Source organism: Prionailurus bengalensis, chromosome A1, assembly GCF_016509475.1.
Source record: "Prionailurus bengalensis isolate Pbe53 chromosome A1, Fcat_Pben_1.1_paternal_pri, whole genome shotgun sequence".
NCBI classification, from domain to species: domain Eukaryota; kingdom Metazoa; phylum Chordata; class Mammalia; order Carnivora; family Felidae; genus Prionailurus; species Prionailurus bengalensis.
The window spans coordinates 141,672,168-141,690,566 of record NC_057343.1 but is presented as its reverse complement, the minus strand read 5'-3'; the positions used below and the strand labels follow the sequence as shown (position 1 = coordinate 141,690,566).

Genomic DNA, 18,399 nt, shown 5'->3' with positions numbered 1-18,399 from the left:
AGACGCTTAACCCACTGAGCCACCCATGCACCCCAAAGTCTATATCCCTTAAAAAAACGGAGGTCAGCCTATAGACACAACATGGAAAAAATGCTAAAACCTTAAGTGAAAACAATTGTCACCAAGCAATATACAGAGTGTGGGCCCTGTTTATCTAAGAAATACAGTGTGAGCAACACATAATTTCTTTTTATAAGAGCAATGCTGGGGTTTCCCTTCTCCCATGCCCTCCCTCAGAAATAACCCACAAAACACACAACTCAAAAATAAGTTGTAAAAAACAGGGTCATGTGTTATTTATAAATCTCTACAATAAAATTATTTCAAAAAAAAAACACACAAATACAACAGTTACAAATTCAGTTTGGGGTAAATAGCCCCCTAAATATACTGTAAATCACATCTCTTTAGCATTCTTTCCCAAACAGATGTGGTTCAAATCCAGTGAAGGCATTACAATGTCATATTTGGTAGCAAGTGAAGAAAACTGACAATAAATAGTCCAACTATAATTACGAAAAATACTAAGTGGCAAATGCCATCCTTACTTTGAAACAATCTGTCACTCACACTACCTGAAGATTCTGAGTCAGTATACAGTTACACACAATTTGTATTTCCACCTTTAAGATCCGCACTGTATTTTCCTCGTCGTGGTAAGGGCACACCCAAAACCTCAAAGGACTGATAAATGACTGAAAGCCCTGATGAGACAACAAAGAGACGTCATCACAAGCTGCTTGCAAAAGACACCCAGAGCACTGTATGCTTCTCCTGTGGCACCTTGTGAATAGAAGCAGCACCCAGACCCATGGTTCTCAAAGGCTGGTGTGTGTGGGCACATGCAGCAGAGGCTCATTAAAATGCAGGTTTCTGACCCAGACCCTGAGCTCTCATTCCTGAGTCTGACGAACCTGCATTTGTAAACAAGAGCCACGAGGAGGTGGGAGGAGGACTCCACTGAACATTCTCACTGTACTGTCCAACACTAACTGGCTGCCACTGGTTGGAACGGAAGCTCCCCTACTGCGAGTAGCTGCTTCGCCTCTTTAGCCTCCTCATCTGTACAGTCAGTCAGTTGGTCTGATCATCTCTGAGGGCACTGAAGCCCTAACAGGGCTGGCACTGAGCCCAGATGTAAAAGAAACGTAGTCTCAGCTAAGAACTCTGTCTGCACGCCAACACTAGTTTGTACAAGTCACTGGGTCTCTGTGTTTTCACCGTTGTCTGAAAAGTTTGCTTCTGTTGGTTGCATTTCCGGGAGCATCTGAGAAGTCTAAAACTGACATCTGTATTAATTTGGGGGACTTTCCTCATGCAAACAGGGAAGCTTCCAGCAATCCTGAGAGATGTTGCATATACATGGTGGTATGTGGTGAGACCCACTTGGTCAGAAAACAACAGAAACATACCCATAACACCAAGCAGGTTCCAAATCCTCCTGTAAAACAACCAATGGAGGGGCTGCAAAAGTCAATAGGAGGTTTTAACACTGGTTGAACTTGAAGAGTAAGAGCTGGATTTCCTGGAGAATTTCTTGGATGTGAGGGATACTTGCATCCGCTTTACAGTACGAACACTTCGACAAAGGAGTGCATTCTTTGCATGATCCCTGAAGTCTTGTGAAACAAAGTAATAGACAAAGGGGTCAATGCAGCTGTTGAGGGTGGAGAGGCAGAGGGCTACAATGTACAGGGCGTAGACGTGGCTCTGGCTCCAGGTTTTAATCAGGAAATAATGCACCACAAGCAGAAGGTTACTGGGAGTGAAGCAGACCAGGTACATGGCCAGGACGGTGACAATGAGCTTGATGGCTCTCTGCCTCTTCTTTCCTGAGTTTTCATCCATAGCAGAAGATCGGAGTGTTCTGATCATTAGCACATAAGCAGAGGCCGTGAGGAAGGCTGGGAATAAAAAGACTCCGATGGCCAGAGAGAGGAAATAATTGAACATGTCTCCTACCAGCACCTCCTTAGGCAAAACATCATGGCAGGTTGTGATGTTAAGGGCTGGAATGTAGACAGTCTGCTTCACGACATACAAGGGGATGGTAACCAGCAGAATCAGCAGCCATATCCCCAGGGAGACACCAAAGGCAATGTTTGCCTTCTTCCTGGGGTGCACCATGGGATTCACGATGACCCAATACCTCTGCACACTGAGGCAGGTCATGAAGAGAATGGAACAGTACATGTTGCCATAGAAAAATCCAATGAGTACCTTGCAGAGGGCTTCCCCGTAAATCCAGTTGTTGCCATGTATGTGATAGGCAATCTTCAAAGGGAACCAGATCACAGAGAGGAGGTCTGCCAAGGCTAGATTGGCCATGTAAACCACAGCAGGGTGCTTTTTCTTTGTTCGGAAAAGAAAGACCCATAGGGCCATGCCATTACTTGGCAAACCTATCACAAATACAATTGTGTAGACGATTGGAAGAAAGACAGTAGTCAATTTTCCAGTGAGGACGGAGGTAGAAAACTCATCCACAGAAAAGCCTGGTTCCACCGTAACTCCTTTCCCAGTGATTTGAGATGAGCTATCAATCTTACCAATGAGACTTCTTCCTTTAGACGTTCTATTGGTTCCTGTACAAGAAAGGCCAGGCAGACAAGGGTCATTACAGAGATCAATCTTTCAGCAGTAATGCTGGTTTATTTAAATAAAAGTACTTTAAAGTTGTCTTTTTTTTTTTTTTTAAAGTAACCTCTATGCCCAACATGGGGCTCGAACTCACCACCCCAGGATGAAGAATGGCATGCTCCACCAACAGACCCAGCCAGGTGCTCCTACATAAAAGTACTTTAAAGACAGGAATGTACAAAATGCTTACAAGGGTTTTCTTTGGGGGATGGGATTATTGGGTTTTGTTGGTTTGTTTTTTACAATGGATTTTTTTTCAGAGGGTTGTGGGGTACATGTGGAATAGAACATTGATTTCTATTGAATCTCAAAAAAAACTGATAGTACTTCAATTTATTTTTACAAACTACCCACAGTCTAATGACTGTTCCTAACTGGTGTGTGTGTGTGTGTGTGTGTATGTTAAGTTTATTTATTTTGAGAGAGAGAGAGAATATTTCAAGCAGGCTCTGCACTCTCTGCGCAGAACCCAACTCGGGGCACGATCTCACAAACCATGAGATCATGACCTGAGCCAAGATCAAAAGTCGGATGCTTAACGGGCTGAGCCACCCAGGCACCCCTTCTCTGTTGTTATAATGGCCATCCATCTCACTCTGGCTGTGAGACTAGATCCAGCCTGGCCTATCAGTCATTCCCTATCCCAAAGTCCAACATAGGGAATTTCCCAGGAGCACAAGGTACATTCCCTCTCCAGCCACAAGGACAGCCCAAGCCTTGGGCAGGGATTCCCTGGCTTCTGTGTGGGCCTCTTGGAAACCTTCCTACGGAGGCCAGCTGGCAGGCAAGTCTTCTGGCCTCAGGATCACGGAACAGGTCACTGCACTATTGTATTCAGACAAATTTGTGCTCTGACTTTCAAGCAAGTATCATGGCAAGCTTTAACAACTTATGCTATTATTCCCATATTTGCATTAAACTTTAGAAACCACAAACAAATGGCATATCCAGTCTATATCCTACCTAACCAAGTGTTCATGGAGTTGAATAAGAAAACGAGGGACAACTGGATGACACGAATTCTGAGGAACAGGTCTCTCTCTCTCTTCACCACGTAGAGAAAATACAGCAAACTGCATCACAGTATGCCAGGGAGGAGGTTAAAATACTCACAAGTTTATTCGATAACTTTTATGCTTAGTCATTACTTTTTCATCCCCTAGCTTTGCACCCATGTTCAGCGAGATTGTTCACTTCTCTTGAGGTTTCTGTTAAGTTAGCTTGGGTGGAGAAATAAAGGGTATGGAGATCAATACTTCAGTTTTCATTTAGTGTAGTGTATTGAAAGGTAGCCCCCAAAATGAAACGTCCATGTCCTAATCCCTAGAATCTGTGATCATTATCCTATTGGAAAAATGATCTGGGGCGTCTGGGTGGCTCGGTCGGTTAAGTGTCCAACTTCGGCTCAGGTCACGATCTCACGGTTCATGCATTTGAGCCCTGCATTGGGCTCTGCTGACAGCTTGGAGCTGGAACCTGCTTTGGATTCTGTCTTCCTCTTTATATGCCCCTCCCCTGCTCACACTCTGTTTCTCTCTCTTAAAAATAAGCATTAAACAATTTTAAGGAAAAAAGAAAATAAAAACTATCTTGGGGCACCTGGGTAGCTCAGTAGGTTGAGCATTGGACTCTTGGTTTCAGCTCCGATCATGGTTTCACAGTTTGTGAGTTCAAGCCCTACATTGGGGTCTGTGCTGACAGTGAGCTTGCTTGGGATTCTTCCTCTCTCTGTGCCCCTCCCCTACTTACTCTCTTTTCTGTCAAAAAGTAACAACTTAAAACAAAGAAAAAAGAAAAAGTATCTTTGTAGGTGTAATTAAGGATATTGAGATGAGAGGATCATTCTGGATTATCTAGGTGGGCCCTAAATCCAACAAGTGTCTTTATAAAGAAAGGCCAAGGCGGGGGGGGGGGGGGGGGGGGGGGGGGGGGGGGGGGGGGGGGGGGGGGGGGGGGGGGGGGGGGAGGTGGGGTGCCTGGGTGGCTCAGTCTTGTAAGGATCTGACTCTTGGTTTCACCTCAGGTCATGATCTCCTGGTTCGTGGGTTCGAGCCCCGCATTGGGCTCTGTGCTGGCAGTGTGGAGCCTGCTTGGGATTCTCTCTCTCCCTCTCTCTCTGCCCCTTTCTGCTCCCTCTGTCTCTCTCTCAACAAATAAATTAAAAAAAATTTTTTTTAGTAAAAATAAAGGCAAAGGGAGATTTGAGAGAAATAGAAGAGAGCACCGAAAGGAGAAAACAGTACGAAAATGGAGGCAGAGGTTGGAGCCCTGCCAGAACCAGCCAAGGAATGCTTCTCCCTCTCCTCTCTCTCTGCCCCTCCCCTGCTCATGCTCTCTCTTTCTCAAAATAAATAAACTTAAGATAAATAAATAAAGCCACCAGCTTGTGCCGATTGTTATGGCAGCCACAGGAAACTAAACACTCAGGTAGACCAATCTCTTCTTATTTCTTTTATAATTTTTTCCAAAGAGTATGAATTATCTTTAAATTAAAATAGCAGAATATTGCTATATATTACAGCGTTCTTCAAATACTTGACTAAAACAGTAAGAAACATTCTATACGGTAACCCAGTTCCAATATGTATTATCCATGATGGAAAAAAAAAAGTTTCACAAAACAATTAGCTTGATCACACAGGCTACACTCTAGTACTTTCTACGGTATTCTAGTTCAACCTTATGAAGAGCCAGTCACCACCCTCTACCTGACTTCATGACCCCACTTGTTTTTCTTTTTGTTTTTCTTTTTTTTTTTTTTCAACATTTTTTATTTATTTTTGGGACAGAGAGAGAGACAGAGCATGAACGGGGGAGGGGCAGAGAGAGAGGCAGACACAGAATCGGAAACAGGCTCCAGGCTCTGAGCCATCAGCCCAGAGCCTGACGCGGGGCTCGAACTCACGGACCGCGAGATCGTGACCTGGCTGAAGTCGGACGCTTAACCGACTGCGCCACCCAGGCGCCCCCCCCACTTGTTTTTCAAAACCAGTTAGCAGAGTAACCAAGTTTGAAACACCTCAAGAGACCAGTTTTTTTTTTTGTTTTGTTTTTTTTGTTTTTTATTAACAGATGAGATGTCTGTGGAATGCCCCCTGGACCTCACAATGGTAAGGGTCTCTGTGTGAGATTATAGGACCATGTCATAATGTTTTTCTAAGTCCCACAGTCCCTGGCATAGCCCTGGACATACAGCAGGTGCTCAACACACCTGGGAGGGACCGAGAGGCTCAGCTAGGCACACCACTGAAGGAAATGAGGGAGAATCAAGAGCTCTCCTGCCCATTTCTTTAGTGCCTTGGGCTGATCCAGTTAGTAGCCAATCCACACAAAACAGGAGCACTAGCTGGGGACTACAGGAGCACAGCGCTACAAAATACAATAACTACAATAACCAGTAAGAGCTCTTACTAAGGGCTCGTATCCTGTGTCCAACATGGCTTCCAACACTTTACATGTATTAACTTGCTTTCACAACCGCCTTGTGAGGGATGTACTATTAACAGATCATCCTTTTACAGATGGGTAAACTGACGCACCAAGAAACTGGGTCACTTTCCCAAGGTTAAACAGTTGCTAGGTAGGAGTCGGGACTCAACACCAGGCAGTCGATTTCTAGAGTCCAGGCTTCTAAAGTCCATACCGCATTGCCCCTCTGGGGCCCTGACCTGAGCTCACGTGTTGTAATCCTTTGAGACCAAACTATGCCGACTCCACACGGTATTTTTTCTCAAACAGAAAATTTTAAATGTAAAACTTTGCCATTTTATTATTTTTATTATTTTTTTAAGGTTTACCCATTTTAGAGAGAGGGTGTGAGAGAGAGCGGGGGAGGGGCAGAGAGAGAGGGAGACAGAGGATCCAAAGTGGGCGCCTCACAGCCAGCAGAGCCCAATGCGGGGCTTGAACTCATGAACCGTGAGATCATGACCTGAGCAGAAGTCAGATTCTCAATCGACTGAGCCACCCAGGTGCCCCAAATTTTACCATTTTAAAAATGACTATCTTTAAATTAGCTCCTTCTCTAATAATTAATATATTTATTTGTATTAATATCAACATGTTTGAAGCCTTCCAGAGCTGTAAAAGAATCCTGTAAATCCTGTGTCGGTAAAATGTTCACAAACTCTCCAGAGAGGGAATGGGGCAGAGCTGGTAACTGACTGGTGGACTGTGTTCCGATGAACTCTGCCATTAAAGATCTAGGTCCTCCACCCTAGACACACCCCACCAGAGACTAATTCAATGAGTTAGCCTGCATTTCTGTAGGGCGGAGCCACCAAGATTTTAGAATTATCACAAAGAAAACTCAATTTTTTTTAGTACGAACAAAAATTATAAAGTTTGCTTTATAAAAGGGAGAAAAACCTAGGCATTGATTTCCACAGTTAATAATATCACAAAAAGAATAACCAGACATTGTGTGCCTAAGACAAGAAGCACCCGTGGGCTCAGTGGGCTGAGTATCTGACTTGGGCTCAGGTCAAGATCTCACACTCTGTGAGTTCGGGCCCCACATCAGGCTCGCTGCTGTCAACACAGAGCCCACTTCAGATGTTCTATTCCCCTCTCCCTGTCCCCACTCCCCCAGGCTTGCTCTCTCTCGCTCTCAAAAATAAATAAACATTAAAAAAAAAAAAAAAAGAAAAGAAAAGAAGCACCATGGAACTAACTTTGCAAAAAAACAACAAACCTGAATCTGATCAAGCACGTGGATCCAACCGCCAAACTAACGGAAATAAAGAAAACAGTAAGATATATTAAAAAACACAACAAGAATGGACCCAGCAAAATCCCGAATGTGGAAACTGCTACAGGACAAAGGACTTAATTTCCTCAAAATATAAATCACAAAGCAAAAACAAAATAAGAGAGAAAGAGGTGTGGAGCAGGGACTCACACATTAAAAAATTTAAAAGACCTATCAACCTGTGCAATGTGTGGTTAGCCTTATTTGGATCCTGATTCAAACAACTTTTTAAAATAGTGCTTATACAGGGGTCTGGCTGGCTTAGTCAGTAGGGCATGTAATTCTTGATCTCGGGGTTGTGAGTTCAAGCCCCACAATGGGTGTAGAGCTTGCAAAATTTTTTTAAGCTTACTTATTTGTTTGGGAGAGAGAGAAAGAGAGAGAGGGAGGGGTAGAGAGAGAGGGAGACAGAATCCCAAGGCAGCCCTGCGCTATCAGCATGGAACCATTGCAGGGCTCAAACCCACGAACCTGAGCCGAAACCAAGAGTCAGTCGCTTAACTGACTGAGCCACCCACGCACACCCAGGGAAAACAAAAATTTTTAATAAAAAAAAAAAAGTAGTACTTATGACACTTATGAGACAGAAATTTGAATACTGACTGAATATTTTATGTTAAGGATGTATTTTAAGTGGTTATGTGGTTATGTTTGACAACAAAATCTTCATGTTTTATGAATACATACTGAAACATCTTAAGATGAAATTATGTTTGGACTCCTTTCAAAGTAACACAAGGACCGGAAGCTGCGGATACTTCTGGTGGGAATGTGAAATGGTGTAGTCGCTGTGGAAAACAAGATGGCAGGTCCTCAAATGGCTAAGGGTAGAGGTGCCATATGAGCCAGCAATTCCCACTTCTAGTATATACGTAAGACAAATAAAAACACATGTCCACACAAAAATGTGTACATGGATGCTGACAGCACTATTCATAAGCATCAAGAAGTGGAAAACAATCCCAAAAGTTCATCAACTGATAAATGGACAAAATGTGGAATATTAGTTCACAATAAAAGTACTGACACACGCTACAACATGGATGAACCTTGAAAAGACTAAGTACAAGAAGTCAGTCACCAGGGAACACGCAGAGTGTATGATTTCCTCTACATCAAATGCCCTGAATAAGTAAATCCATGGACAGAAAAGTAGAATGATAGGTGTCAGCAGCTGGGGAAATGGGGCGATTGGGGAGTGATGGCTCAGGGGTGGGCTGGGGAGGGGTGGGATATTCTTTTGGGGTAATGAAAATGTTCTAAAGTTGATTGTGGTGATGGATATACAACTGTGAATTTTCTTCAAGTTATAGAACTGTAGAGTTTAAGTAGGTGAACTGAATGGTATGCAAATTATCTTAACAAAGCTGTTAAAAATATGACAAAAAACAGGCTAGAGCATCATGAAACTGAGTGTGGAATTCACTATAATCTTCGACTTTCATATGTTTAAAATTCTCCATAGAAACAAGCACATACCAGGTCAGGAAGGTTCCTGCAGAGATCAAAATCTGTTTTTAATAAGAACAGTAAAATAAAGGGGGGGGGGGGGACAGTAAGAAATACTAAAATAAAAATTAAAAAAAAAAAGCAGAGAGGAAGAGATTGAGAAAAATTTCCTGAGAATATTCCAACATATAACCTTGAATGGTCTCAATCAAAAATATCATTCATGGGGCACCTGAGTGGTTCAGTTGGTTAAGTATCTGATCTTGAGTTTGGCTCAGGTCATGATTTCCCGGTTCCAGAAAATGAGCAAGCCTTGGGCTCTGCGTTGATAGCACAGAGCCTGCTTGGGATTCCTTCTCTCTGTCCCCACCCGTGCATGCACATGCCCCCTCTCTCAAAATACGTAATAAAATAAACACTGAAAAAATAGCATTCATAGTAACTGTGTTCACTGTACCAGTCACAGAGCACACAGGAAAGATGCTACTCAAAGATCCTTAAAGCCTTTTCAGGATAGTGCAGACTTTTACCCCTTACAATGTCCTATGTCAGGCACCAAAACTCCCAGAATTCCTCTAGAACTGATACTATCCCAGCTCCCAACTATCTACCTATCTATCCACCTTCCTATCTACCTACCTATAATCTCCCATCTATAGATCAGCTAAAATCTTTTCTATTTCATAGTGGGAAAAAAATTAAATGCACGTATGAACTTTGAGCACATGTAAAGTACTGGCGATAGGGGCCCCTGGGTGGCTCAGTTGGTTAAGTGTCTCACTTCAGCCAGGTCATATTCTCACAGCTCATGACTTCAAGTCCCATGCCAGGCTCTGTGCTGACAGCTCAGAGCCTGGAGCCTGCTTCGGATTCTGTGTCTCCCTCTCTCTCTCCCCTTCCCCCGCTTGTGCTCTGTCTCTCAAAAATAAACAAACATTTAAAAAAATTCTTAACTAAAAATAAAATACAGTACTGGCTATAAAAACATCCCCATTTATGGGCAATAATCAACAATATTTGCCCAAGTATGCAAGAACACATACCCACAGATACTCAAAGCAGCACCCCCCACCCCAATTGCAAAAGGAAAATAAAAGGAAAACAAGCAATGTTCATTAGCTCCTATTCCTAACTTACCATATCCCCATATGGTTTCTAACATTAACAGTAGATGCTATACTTACTATCCAGTAATACTGAAATGCAATTGAGAGCTACAATATACTATCAACCGAAAAAAGCCCCTGACAGAGCAATATGCTTTGGTATAACAAAATTATAATTTGAAATCTGAAATCTAGGATACTAACCAAACTATAAACAATGGCCATTATCTGTGGAGTGGAATAGGTGTGGAGGGGAGAACTTTCTTTTTTGACTTCACAGGCCTCCACATCATTTGGGTTTCCTTTTCGAAGGAGCGTTAATTGGTACAATCTTTTTCAAGGTCAATGGGGCAAAACATCAAAATTTAAAGTGCCCTAGGACCTATGAACTTACTTAGAGGAATCTGCCCTGCATACATACTAGCAAACGTGCACAGAAATACTGTTATGTACAAGAATATTCACTGCAATATTGTGTGTCATGATAAAATAAAAACAGTCTCTGGGCACCTGGATGGCTCAGTCGGTTAAGCATCTGACTTCGGCTCAGGTCATGATCTCGAAGTTCGTAAGTTTAAGACCTGTATCAGGCTCTGTGCCAGCACAGAGCCCACTTCAGATCCTCTATCCCCTTCTCTCTCTGCACCTCCCCGATCGTGCTCTCTCTTGAAAATAAAAAAAGTAATCATAAACTTTAAAACAAAAGTTAGTCTCAATAACTATTAAAAAGGAGACTAGGGGGCACCTGGGTGGTGGCTGACTGTTGATTTCGGCTCAGGTCACGGTCTTGCAGTTCTTGAGTTCAAGCCCCGCAGTAGGCTTTGTGCTGACAGTGCAGAACCTGCTTGGGATTCTCTCTCTCCCTCTGTCTCTGCCCCTCTCCCACTTGTTCTCTCTCTCCCTCGCAAAATAAATAAATAAACTTAAAAAAATGAAAAAATTTACATTTAAAAAAAGAAAAGGGGCGCCTGGGTGGCTCAGTCAGTTAAGCATCCGACTTCAGCTCCGGTCATGATCTCATGGTTTGAGAGTTCAAGCCCCATGTTGGGCTCTGTGCTGACAGCTCAGAGCCTGGAGCCTGCTTCAGATTCTCTCTCTCTCTCTCTCTCTCTCTGCTCCTCCCCCACTCACGCTCTGTCTCTCTCTGTCTCTCTCTCTCAAATAAACATTAAAAAAAAAAGATTAAAAAAAAAAAAAAGGAGACTAGTTTGGGGTGTCTGGCTGGCTCAGTGGGTAGAGCATGTGACTCTTGATCTCCAAGTCATAAGTGAGTCTCACGTTAGGCATAGAGATTACTTTAAAAAAAAAAAAAAAGGAGACTAGTTCAGTAACTTCTGACATTTATATAATGAATAATATTCCCCCTATAAAAGTATGGATAAATTTCCCCATACTGACCATGAGCAGATTAGGTTAAAAAAATAAATCGTGGGGCACCTATGTGGCTCAGTCAGTTAAGTGTGTGACTCTTGACTTTGGCTCAGATCATGATGTCCCAGTCATGGGATCAAGCCCTGCATTGGGCTCTGAGCTTTGAGCCTGCTTGGGATTCTCTCTCTCCCTCTCTCTCTCTGCCCCACCCCCCACCATAAGTATATAAACATTAAAAAAATTACGGCACAGTATATCTAATAAAATCCTTCTACTGTTACAAAATATATATACAGTAAAACATTGGGTTGCAAGTAACTTGTTATTTGAGTGTTCTGCCAGACAAGCAAACACTTCCGTTAAATTTTAACTTCATAAATGAGTGATAATACATGTGAGCAGTATGTGATACTGAACATCACATGATCACAACTAAGGGTTTTTCTTCCCCTCTCTCTCTCTCTCTCTCCCCCCCCACTCTCTCTCTCTCTCGCAATGTGGGATTGTGGGTGATTGTCTCCCATGCTCAGATGCTTGGTCTCAGGCTGCGGTGTTTGGCAAAAATCAGTTATTTTTCAGAACATTGGTAGGTGCCCACGACTGGCATTAGTGTACTTTTTGTCACTTCAAAGCACCTACTGACAGTCCTTTGCTTTTGCAAACAAGAGTAAGCTTAGCGATGCTTTGCTTCATTGTAGGTCAGGCTGCCCACAGATACAGACCCTTTCCTCTGCCGACCTATTGCCAGTTACATTAAATACGGTATACGACAAGAGTTTATTAATATTGTACTATAGTCAACACCCGTGTGAGCATATACAGTGGCCCCCATGCAGAAAAAGATTCCATTGAGCCAAGAGATAGCAGTGATTCCGTTAGTGACAAAGTTGTCCTACACAAAACCCTCCTTTCTCATCTTCCTCACACCAGCCACAAAGGTTTTCAAAGATAAGTGCAGGTTAATTTGTTTATTTTTCTTTATGTTTTGGATTTATTATTTTTTATTATAATACAGTATTTATTATAATACAATACAGTACTGTCATAATTTTTATATGAATCTTTTGGGGTTGTGGAATGAATAACCTGAGTTTTCATGATTTCTTACGGGGAAATTTGCTTTGATATACAAGTACTTGGGATTACAAACATGTTTCCGGAACGAATTAGGCTCCCAAACCAAGGTTTTACTGTATTGGGCATAGAAGTCCACTGACACTGGAGAGGAGAAAGAATGGGGTATTTTCGCTGTTTTAAAACACTTCTGATTTAGACAATTGTGGGGGGAAATGCATGGAAAACTTTTTCTTTAAACTTTTAACGACTTTAACTTTAAAACTACTACTTGTTCTTTGTTATTTTAAGCATCCTCCAGTGGCCCACCCTCCCCACCAAACCAAGTACAGATCAAGTACTTTATTTGTGGGAAGTATCCTTTTGTAACCTTTTCCTTACTATCTCCTCACCACAAATCTATTTGCTTCCAATATCTGGGAACACAGACTGAAAAATAAAAGCTTCAATGACCAGAGACCTCTCCCTAGGTACACATCAGTAAATTTTCATGTGTTCTTTCAGGATGAACTGTTTTCTTCTCAACACTTGCCCAGCTAATAAAACCATAAGAAAGTCAAACACAGAGCACTAAAACATCATCTACTTGGGTTAATTAGTAACTATGCACAAAGCAGGCAAGAAACCAAACAGAAATTTAGAGTCCCATCTTCACATTTCATTATAGTATTCTCTCTCATTACGAAACATTGGAAATACACCATGTGTCCATTAACAGATTAATTTTTCAATTATGATAAATCCTCCTATAACATGTTGTAGAGTTTAAAAGTGTTTTTATTTACTGACATGATACTGACGTTTATATAATCCCATGCTGTACAGAAAGACTTTCTGCTTGTGAGTACATGTTTTATGCAAGGATGTATGAAAGAATGGGAAAGGATACAAACCAAAATGTCAGGAGTGGGGGTGCCTGGGTGGCTCAGTCCGTTAAGTGTCCGACGTCAGCTTAGGTCATGATCTCTCAGTTCACGAGTTTGAGCCCCGCGTCCAGCTCTGCACTGACAGCTCAGAGCCTGGAGCCTGCTTCGGATTCTGTGTCTCCCTTACTCTCTGCCCCTCCCCCGCTCTACTCTGTGTGTGTCTCTCTCTCTCAAAAATAAATAAAACATTAAAAAATTATTTAAAAAACATTTTAGGGGCCCCTGGGTGGCTCAGTCGGTTGAGCGTCTGACTTCGGCTCAGGTCATGATCTCACGGTCTGTGAGTTCGAGCCCCGCGTAGGGCTCTGTGCTGACACCTCAGAGCCTGGAGCCTGCTTCAGATTCTGTGTCTCCCTCTCTCTCTGACCCTCCCCCCATTCATGCTCTGTCTCTCTGTCTTAAAACTAAATAAACATTAAAAACAAAATTAAAAAAAAACATTTAAAAAAATGTCAGAAGTGGTATACTTTGGGTACTGAAAATGATTTAATTAAACTTGTCTTTTTCAAAGAAAATTTTGTTCATTATTGCTCTACAGTGATCACATACTACTTGTATAATTCGTAGTCAATTACAAAGAGAACAGAAGTTTCAGTCTCCAAAAGAAGAACAGAATGACTGAGTCATAGGGGACCTCCTAGGCTTGTGATGTGGTAGAAAGAAGTGCTTAAAACAAGCTGGCTGAAACGCCAAACTTCCATCACCTTGCCAGATCACTAGGGCCAAGCCCCCTCACTTCATTCCTCATTCAATGTTTACTGAGGTCCTTTAGATAATGAGACCGTGCTGGACCATGGTGATGGAGAGGACACTAGAGTCCATGGCCTCCCAGAGTTTATGATCCAGGAGGAAGACAGATTAAACATATTTACCCAAATAATTATCAATTAATGTTGTGACTGGAATGCGAATGTGGCCTGACAAAGTGTTTTCCTTGCCTCCACCTCCAATTCAGTGGCCCCCATCTGTAAAATGAGAAATGCATATTCTAGGCAGAGCTGCCCTCCATGAGTCAGTCTTTAGGGTGAGATCAAAAAAGCCTGGGAAGAAAATCAAACCAAATATCTGCCTGGTAGCAAACTGAGAAACATGCATAAGGGTAAAGGTAAAAGTGGATGAGCAAAGAGGTATGCTAAGGGGCAGAAAAACTTTGGGGATGCTCTATTTCTTAATCAAATTCAATTTACTTTCAAGTTGGGAGGAAAGCTCCATCTACCTAAGTCTGTTACCTAACTAACCCTTTAGGAAAGTTACCATGCAAAGGAACAAAAAAGTATGTGGAGGGGAAAAAAACAAAACAAAAACCCTCAAGGTGCAATGTTAAATACTTCTGGTTAACAAGTAACTTGATTTTGTTGTTGTTGTTAAACAAGTTCACCACATTGTCCAAGAATGCCCACCTCCCAGCCAGCTCCCTCAATCTGTAAACAAGAACCAGCTAAATCCTCAGGGCTACCTCCCTACAGGAACTGTATAAATCAGAAAAGCTATGGGTCATCTATACCTACATTTTTTTTCTTAATGTTTGCACCTACTTAGCTTTACTTAAGTTTCCAACTTTAAAAGACAAAGGCAAATCGAAACGTGTTCATTACAGTTTCAACACCTCCTGGTAATTAATAAATGCCTTTATTGTAATGCTGCCCCAAAAAGTTATACAGTGGTGCAAGTTTCAAGTATATACTAGAACACCCTTTTCTGTAATTCCAGAGGCAAAAGAATCACATTCTTTAATCTAATTCAAGTTGACAGTGATTTGCTCCTTTACAAAATTCACGGGGAAATTTAAACCTCCCTTTTGAGACTACCCTGACAGCTACAAACAGCCGGGCACCCGTTAGCATCACAGCAGCTTGATCTTTGGCCAACTATCCCCGACACCCTCAGAAGCCTGCTCAGCAGGGGAGATCCCGCCCCCAGGAGGACAAGTTGGAGCACACCCGGTGCAGGACACCTGCGGAACTCGGCAGCCCTGCACAAGCTGGCACCTGAGCACCGCCGGGACGGCTCCTGTGCTGTTCCATTCCCGGAGCGGGCAGCCTGGGTCACACAGACCTCAATGGCGGCCCAAATAGGTTCCGTGTGGCATATAAAGGCCCGGAAACCCAGGGCCGCAGTAAGGTCACTTAGTCGAATAAATGGCAGGGTCCAAGAAGTTCCATTTGTAAAATCCGCGTGACGCCCAACTGGCCTAAACTCCAGGCTGAGCGCTCAATACCCCGAAAACCCAGTGGGGTCCGGCCCTTCCATACCCGAGCCATCCACCGTGCCAGAGGAGCTTCGGACCCCAGGACGGTTTCGAACTACGGGAGCCGACCCCAAAGAGGGGGCTCCGAAAGTTGAGGAGGTCACAAAAAGCGAGGAAGAAGTTTCCCAGGCCTCGGGCTCTCACCCATTCCACACCGCTATGAGCCAACTAAGTCTAAGAGGTCCTGCCACCAGTGTGCGAAAAGCGCCTTAATGACTGAATGTTTACAAAGAAGCCAACCCTGGGGAGGGGAGGCTGAGCCCTCTAGGTACCCTTTAGACGCAAGCACTCCGTTCCCTCCTCTTCCTCCGCGGACTTCAGCCTCTCCCAGTTGTTCCAGCCCAGTGCTTTCCGGCGCAGCGATCCCCACTAAAGCCTCCGAGAGGAGGTGCGAGAAGTGGTGGCCGCGGCAGCAAGAGAACACCTTTCGTGCACCTGCCCAGCTTCCACCACCAGTGCGTGTGCCTGGGACCCCTGGCTCTTTAGCTGCAGGAGCCCTCCTTGACCAAGTTTCTCACCTTGGACGGTGCGATTGCAGGAAGCAGAGGCCGCCAGCAGGATGGCGCCCCCCAGCAGCCACACCGCGCTCAGGCTTCGCATCCTTCCTGCAGCCCCGACGCCAGGCGGGCAGGGCATTCGCCGCCAATGATTCGAAATTCGGAGTCCCACTCGCCGCTCCAAGAGAAAGCCACCGTCTCACCTGCCCGAATCCAAGCCTCTGCGCTCGCCTCCCCGGAGACGAATGAGTTTCAGTGAAACCGGAGCGTCTCCGCGCACCTGCGCGAGGCCCCGCCCCGGGGCCGGAACGCGGGGCTCGGCCCCGCCCCTTCGGACGTCCGACGCGCGGGTTCGGCCCCACGCAGTCTTGCCAGGAGCCCGGGCGCCCACCTACGCGCTGCAGGTGCGAGAGCTGCTGTTGGGGAGGGTGCGGGAGCCGCCCGCGGGCGGGGCTGGGAGGGTGAAGTAGCTGTATTGGAATGCAAAGGCGTTCTTTTAGACTTGGCCACGCCTAAAACTACCATTACCCTTTAATTACTCCTGGGGAGCCAGGGTCCGGTCTCCTTCCCTCCCCTTTGCTAAATGGAAAAAAGCCATGGTCTGAGCTCACTGACTTTGTCGTCGGTTATTGGTAGAAGCTTCTCAGCGTAGCGGGCACTAAGGGATAAGGGGTGAGTTTTTAATCTGCAGAGACAACATGGATGGCTTCTTCGGTCACCAACAAAGCGGTGGGGAGCAGGAAGGGGTCCCGCCAGGGCGTCAGGGATCTGGAATTGGGTTTCCAGCTCTGCTGTTAACTAGCTGTGACCTCGGAAAAAACCTCTTCACGCCCTTCTAGGCCCATTTTCTCGTCTGTGAGGTGATAGTTGGAAGAGCTACTTTAGTGCCTAGAGCTAACGATTTGGAACATTATCTAGTTTAACCCCGACAACAAGCTGAGCATTAAGTATGTTTATTATTCCCATTTTACAGCTGAGGAAATGGAGTTTAGAAAGGCTGGATAAATTGCCCACAAGTACGCAGTTAATAGGTACAGTTTGTAAACGCACACCACATTTAATCTCCAGTCTACGACCGCCACTTTCTGTTAATCACTGCACTGTAAATGCCACATCAGAGTCTCCCTTGCATTGGGAGCTAGTAGTCCAAAGAAATAAATAAGCTGATAGAGGGGGTGGGGAGAAAAGGAGTGAGACTTTGGGGATGGGTGCACAAGGGCCAGCATCATACTGGTAATACTTTCTTATATTTTTTACTTGCTTTGAAAAGGTAAAATAAAGTTTAAAGCTACCAGCTAAACTATCGGGTAATGGAGGAGCAGAAAAGAGAAACATTAGTGTTGTCCTCAGATGTTTGAAGGATTAGCTCATAGAAGAGGCTTAGACAGGTTTTGAGTAGCTCCAGTGGGAGGCTGGTTTTGGCTCAATATAGAAAGATTTCTAACAAGTCCCGCTGGTACTGTCCTGAGAGCCTCCTGCTGAGGTTAAGGGCCACATTACTGCCGGACTTGCACCAAAGGACCAGGCCATGAGTGGAGTATGCTGGAGTGGGGAGTTCCCTCCCAGGCTGAGGGGCCAGATTAGGTGACTCCAGATAGCCTCTTGAGGGGTTTGAGCCCCGAGAATCCTTTCTCCTTAGAAGACTAAAGTCTGATGAATCAGTTGTCGGTGATTATTATGAATTTTTCAAGAACCATGAACCAAATGGCCACAGACCTGTGAGTTTCTAGGATGGAGCTTATAAATGATCAGGGCCCTGTGCAGCCTCTAACTGAACCCACCATGGGGCCAATTAACAGAACTAATGTGGATTCCAGATCATTCAGGCAGACAAAATTGTGTAAAATGTCATCTTAGCCAGTTGTCTCAAGCATATCCCCAATACAACATTTCCCCAAAGTTACCTACATGGATGGTTAGCTTTCTGCCTCTTCCCTCTCTCCTGGCAGAGGATCTTGTAGGAGTAGGAAAATAAATGGTTGAAAATGAAGAGAAGCAAATGGTCCTGAACATGCCATGAGAATGGAATAATTGGTCCCTGAATAACAGGAACAGACTGGACTGCCCCTCAACACACACAGAGCCAAGAATGGCCAGGGAAAGCTGTCCAGAATTCTTTGTAATGACTGCCTTTCAGCAGCGCATCTCTAAGGAATCTCACATTGTTGTCTCCAGTTCTTTGGGGAATGTGCAAAAAGCTTAACCTTGAAATCATGTAACTCTGTGGGCACATTCTAGTTTCTCCCCTTGCTAACACTGGTGTGACATTAGAGAAAAATAACTTACCCTCTTTAAGCTTTAGGTTCCTTACCTATAAAATGGAGTTAATACTTTTTTA

General features: G+C 44.1%; 1 protein-coding gene across 1 annotated transcript; it reads right to left on the bottom strand.

Annotated features, from left to right (window-relative positions):
* Positions 1–267: 267 nt before the first annotated feature.
* Positions 268–16,465, bottom strand: F2RL1 (F2R like trypsin receptor 1). Its single transcript, XM_043592452.1, has 2 exons — positions 16,083–16,465; positions 268–2,585 (listed from the first exon to the last, which is right to left on the bottom strand). Exons 1-2 carry the CDS (start codon positions 16,198–16,200, stop codon positions 1,474–1,476), a joined length of 1,230 nt encoding a protein of 409 aa, XP_043448387.1. The 5' UTR covers positions 16,201–16,465; the 3' UTR covers positions 268–1,473.
* Between the last annotated feature and the right edge of the window lie 1,934 nt (positions 16,466–18,399).

Bases quoted from the DNA above. Each gene is read 5' to 3' on its own strand.
- F2RL1 (XM_043592452.1), bottom strand. From the start codon at position 16,200: ATGCCCTGCCCGCCTGGCGTCGGGGCTGCAGGAAGGATGCGAAGCCTG. The intron at 2,586-16,082 runs GTGAGAAACTTG...TTTCTTGTACAG, and splicing joins CTGCAATCGCACCGTCCAAG to GAACCAATAGAACGTCTAAA.